We start from the raw sequence: 6127 nt of genomic DNA on the forward strand, positions 1-6127 counted from the left end.
TCAACGAAGTACTAAGGGAAGGGTCTGAATATTTATGCCAATGTGACATTTCAGTTTTTTCTTTTCAATAAATTTACAGACATTTCTAAAATTCTGTTTTCACTTTGTCATTATGGGGTACTGAGGGTACTGGGGTACTGAGTTTTGAGAAACAAATGAATTTCAACAGAATCAGGCTGTGGCATAACAAAATTGACAAAAGTGAAGGGAGTCTGAATACTTTCTGAATGCACTGTATACAGATGAAAGTTTAAGATTCATTTCAAATGAATTAATTAGTTGTAAGATACCTCAGATGTTCAATCTCTTCCATAAGGGAAGCAAAAGGCAAGTGCTATAATAGATAGTAAACAGAAGTGTCACAATTGTGAACAAAAAAAGAATTTGATCTGAAGTAATGAAAAATAGGAAGAACACTTTAACATTTAATATGAAGTATATGAAGAATATTTTAATATTAATATCTTTCAATTGCATATGAATGTTTTGCCATGACAGTAAAAGCTTTTTTAAGATGCACCAATATGAAGCATATACTTTAAAATACATTACACTGCATCACACTGAATTAAAATGACTGACTTCTGGGTAAATGTGATTAATATCAATTTTTACAGAACTAATAGTAATTCTTGAATATTGACATTTTGACATTATTCAGTTTCATAAGCAGTTTCCAAACAACAGTCTAAGGCTTTGAAGGGGTTAACCATTTTAAATAATTACCAAGTAAGATTACAGTGATTATATACAACAGAATGAAATAGCTATATTATATTAACAATGCTAAATTAAAACTGTGTAGAAAAATTAAATATACAATAGTTAATTTACAAACAAGAATCTATATGACTTAAACACTACAAAAGCCATCTCTATACAACACAAATTTTATTCATCAGATAAAATTAAGACAGTTGCATATACAATAAACAAAAGTAAAAACAGCATCATTTTGCTTGTTTAAAAAAATCCATTTTAAGCTTAGAAATGTAAACCTATATACTATTAAAACTTCCATTCTTTAACTAGGTGAAATGGTGCGTCATAGGCAACAATTTTTGAACCAAGGTACATATAGTCCTCGGCTTTCAACAGTTCATTAGTGACCATTTGAAGTTACAATGACACTGAAAAAAGTGACTTATGACCATTTTTTACACTTATGACCGTTGCAGCATCCCCTTGGTCACGTGATCAAAATATAGATGCTTGGAAACTGGTTCCTATTTATGATGGTTGCAGTGTCCTGGGGTCATATGATCACCTTTGTGAACTTCTGACAAGCAAAGTCAGTGCACAAACCAGATTCACTTAACAACCATGTTAGTAACAACAGTAGTGATTCATTTAACAACTATGTCAAGAAAGATTTTAAAATGGGGCAAAACTCAACCAATTTCTCACTTAACAACAAAAATCTTGAGCTCAATTTTGGTCATAAGTTGAGAACTACCTGTACCTCAAATGGGCTAACCTAGAGAATGTGTCCAAAATCTGAGACCCGTCACTGTTATGGAAATGAAATTTGGCAAATGTTATAAAACATTTTCTGACATAAACATCATCATAAAACAGTTTATGACATAAGACAAATGTCATAAAACATTTCCGGTGCTGGTTGTTACATGTGCTAACATGTACATGTGCTATTTTCAAAACAGCTACATCCCTGAATGTATCTACTGAAGGTAGTGCACTAGAAGTTTGTCATTGTTGAAGGCATTGAGGAATCTGGTAAAGAAATATTTTTGGAAGGATGACCCAGGAGGTCATGGGTGGTCAAATTTCTTTTTAAAAATATGTTTATTATCTGCAGATATTGATAGCTACCATCNGTATGAGTCAAGAAGAACTGGTCGGGTTTTGAGTTAAAGTTTAAATTTGTGGAATATAAAATTATGTGTTAATACGTAGAGAGATGTATATTTAGAACTTTAAATATGATAAGGAACGAATTACTAGGATCATGTATACTGGAACGTCATGTCATGTCCCTTTTTGTTTTAATTGTTTTGTCAATAAAATTTTTAAAAAATAAAAAATAAAAAAATAAAAAGAACTGGAAAATAAATTTGATTCTTACCTGAGCACTTTTTTTTTTACTTTGAATGTATATTTTTCCTCTCAACACAAAATAGTAATGAAATGAACCATTTTTGTCTAGTGGTTAAGGCACTAAGCTAGAAATTCGAAGACCATGAAAGCTGCCTTAAGCATGAAAGCTGTCTGGGTGATTTTAGGCCAGCCATTCTCTCTCAACCCCACCCACCTCACATGGTTATTGTCAGTGGTGGGATTCAGCCAGTTCGCACCAGTCCGGCAGGCCCACAATGGTCTTCAGGAAGCAGCATCCACACAGAGAACCGGTTGTTCCCATATTTGAATCCCACCACTGGTTATTGTTGAGGTGAGAAAAGGAGGAAGGAGGAGTGTTAGGTATGTTCACCACCTTGAATTATTTATAAAGCTAATAAAGGTGGGGTAAAAATAAATAAAAACATTACTCTGTAACATCACTATATTCATTCAGTAATTTTCTCTTTGTGTTTTTTACAGTTTCCAAATAAAACAGTTGCACATGTGGCTTGCAATATGCTTAATATGCTGGTTCATTACGTACACAGGCTACAATTATACCAGTCTGATTCACCATTAAAAATTATTCAAGTAAGTAAAAGTAAAAGATACATTTGAACATGGATTTTCATATAATAATATTTAGTAAAATATTTTCAGAGTGGCAAATGGTATGTGTGTCATGTAAATTTCACAATGTAATATTGCTTATGGAATATTATATGTTTTAATCAGAATTGTTCATTAACAGTATACATATTGGTCAAGAAGGACAGTTCAGATACAGATACTATGAGGAAGAGTGAATGTTTATAGCAATATAATTTATTTATTCAAATAAATATACAGTGCATTCACAAAGTATTCAGATCCCCTTCACTTTTGTCAATGTTGTTATGCTGCAGCCTGATTCTACAGTTTTTGAAATTCATTTTTTTCTCATTAATCTACACTAGGTACCCCATAATGACAAAGTCAAAACAGAATTATAGAAATTTATTAAAAAGAAAAAACTGAATTATCACATTGCCATAAGTATTCAGACCCTTTGCAACAACACTTGAAATTTAGCTCAGGTGCCTCTCAGTTCTCTTGATTGTTACTAATATGTTTCTACACTTTGATTGGAGTCGACCTGGAGTAAATTAAATTGATTGGACATGATTTGGAAAGGCACACACCTCTCTATAGAAGGCCTCACAGTGCATTACTGTAGCAGGACAAAAGCCACGAAGTCAAAGGAGCTGCCTGAAGTGCTCAGAGACAGGATTATTCCAAGGCACAGATCTGAGGAAAGCTACAATAAATGTTTTGCTGCACTGAAGGTTCCTAAGAGCACAGTGGCCTCAATAACACTCAGTTGGAAGACGTTTAGCACAATCAGGACTCCTCCAAGAGCTGGTCGCCCAGTCAAACTGAGCAATCGGAGAAGAGCCTTAGTAAGAGAGGTGACCAAGAACCCGATGGTCACTTTGACTTAGCTCCAGAGATCCTGTGTGGAGATGGTACAAAATTCCAGAAACACAATCATCACTGCAGCCCTCCACCAATCTCGGTTTTATAGCAGAGTGGCTAGAGGGAAGCCTCTTCTCAGTGCAAAACACATGAAAGCTCGCTTGGAGTTTGCAAAAAAGCACCTGAAGGACTCTCAGACTTTGAGGAGCAAGATTCTCTAGTCTGATGAAACCAAGATTGAACTGTTTCGTCTCCATTCTAAATGTTATGTCTGGAGGAAACCAGGCACCTCTCATCACCTGCCCAATATCCCAGCAGTGAAGCATGGTGATGGTAGCATCATGCTGTGGGGATGTTTTTCAGCAGCAGGGACTGGGAGACTGGTCAGGATTGAGGGAAAGTTGAATGGAACAAAGTACAGGGATATCCTCAATTAAAAACTTGTTCCACAGCACTCAGGACCTCAGACTGGGCCGAAGGTTCACTTGTCAACATGACAATGATCCTAAGCACACAGCCAAGGCAACACAGGAGTGGCTTAGGGACAACTCTGTGCATGTCCTAGAGTAGCCCAGCCAGAGCCCTGACTTGAACCCTATTGAACATCTTTGGAGAGACCTGAAAATGGCTGTCCACTTACGGTCATCATCCAACCTGACTGAGCTTGAGAGGATTTGCAAGGAAGTATGGCAGAAAATCCCCCAATCCAGGTGTGCATGTATCATGGCCAAAAAGACCTGGCTGTAACTGCTGCCAAAGGTGCTTCAACAAAGTACTAAGGGAAGGGTCTGAATATTTATGCCAATGTGACATTTCAGTTTTTTCTTTTCAATAAATTTACAGACATTTCTAAAATTCTGTTTTCACTTTGTCATTATGGGGTACTGAGTTTTGAGAAACAAATGAATTTCAACAACTGTAGAATCAGGCTGTGGCATAACAAAATTGACAAAAGTGAAGGGAGTCTGAATGCACTGTATACAGATGAAAGTTTAAGATTCATTTAAAATGAATCAATTAGTTGTAAGATACCTCAGATGTTCAATCTCTTCCATAAGGGAAGCCAAAGGCAAGTGCTATAATAGATAGTAAACAGCAGTGTCACAATTGTAAACAAAAAAAGAATTTGATCTGAAGTAATGAAAAATAGAAAGAACACTTTAACATTTAATATGAAGTATATGAAGAATATTTTAATATTAATATCTTTCAATTGCATATGAATGTTTTGCCATGACAGTAAAAGCTTTTTTAAGATGCACCAGTATGAAGCATATACTTTAAAATACATTACACTGAATCACACTGAATTAAAATGACTGATTCTGGGTAAATGTGATTAATATCAATTTTTAATAGCAGTATTAAATAGCAGCAGAACTAATAGCAGTAATTCTTGAATACTGACATTTTGACATTATTCAGTTTCATAAGCAGTTTCCAAACAACAGTCTAAGGCTTTGAAGGGGTTAACCATTTTAAATAATTACTAAGTAAGATTACAGTGATTATATAGAACAGAATGAAATAGCTATATTATATTAACAATGCTAAATTAAAACTGTGTAGAAAAATTAAATATACAATAGTTAATTTACAAACAAGAATCTATATGCTACAAAAGCCATCTCTATACAACACAAATTTTATTCACCAGAATTAAGACAGTTGCATATACAATAAACAAAAGTAAAAACAGCATCATTTTGCTTGTTCAAAAAAATCCATTTTAAGCTTAGAAATGTAGACCTATATACTATTAAAATTTCCATTCTTTAACTAGGCAAAATGGTGCATCATAGGCAACAATTTTTGAACCAAGGTACATATAGTCCTCGACTTTCAACAGTTCATTTAGTGACCATTTGAAGTTACAATGACTCTGAAAAAAGTGACTTATGACCATTTTTCACACTTATGACCGTTGCAGCATCCCCTTGGTCACGTGATCAAACTGTAGATGCTTGGAAACTGGTTCATATTTATGATGGTTGCAGTGTCCTGGGGTCATATGGTCACCTTTGTGAACTTCTGACAAGCAAAGTCAGTGCACAAACCAGATTCACTTAACAACCATGTTAGTAACAGCAGCAGTGATTCACTTAACAACTATGTCAAGAAAGCTTGTAAAATGGGGCAAAACTCACTTAACCAATTTCTCACTTAACAACAAAAATCTTGAGCTCAATTTTGGTCATAAGTTGAGAACTACCTGTACCTCAAATGGGCTAACCTAGAGAATGTGTCCAAAATCTGAGACCTGTCACTGTTATGGAAATGAAATTTGGCAAATGTTATAAAACATTTTCTGACATAAACATCATCATAAAACAGTTTATAACATAAGACAAATGTCATAAAACATTTCCGGTGCTGGTTGTTACATGTGCTAATATGTACATGTGCTATTTTCAAAACAGCTACATCCCTGAATGTATCTACTGAAGGTAGTGCACTAGAAGTTTGTCATTGTTGAAGGCATTGAGGAATCTGGTAAAGAAATATTTTTGGAAGGATGACCCAGGAGGTCATGGGTGGTCAAATTTCTTTTTAAAAATATGTTTATTATCTGCAGATATTGATAGCTACCATC

The 6127-nt window shown here is 34.7% G+C and overlaps 1 protein-coding gene across 1 annotated transcript in view; it reads left to right on the forward strand.

The window, feature by feature from the left end:
- Nucleotides 1-2586: 2586 nt before the first annotated feature.
- Nucleotides 2587-6127, forward strand: part of LOC107295798 (ral GTPase-activating protein subunit alpha-1) — a 50866-nt gene continuing 47325 nt past the window's right edge. Inside the window, exon 1 of the mRNA XM_015825125.1 lies at nucleotides 2587-2670. Coding sequence (XP_015680611.1) covers nucleotides 2596-2670 — 75 coding nt within the window. The 5' untranslated portion in view covers nucleotides 2587-2595. The remainder of the gene's footprint in view (nucleotides 2671-6127) is intronic.

This window comes from Protobothrops mucrosquamatus, unplaced genomic scaffold (assembly GCF_001527695.2).
Source record: "Protobothrops mucrosquamatus isolate PMUCROS unplaced genomic scaffold, P.Mucros_1.0 scaffold2496, whole genome shotgun sequence".
Lineage (NCBI taxonomy): Eukaryota > Metazoa > Chordata > Lepidosauria > Squamata > Viperidae > Protobothrops > Protobothrops mucrosquamatus.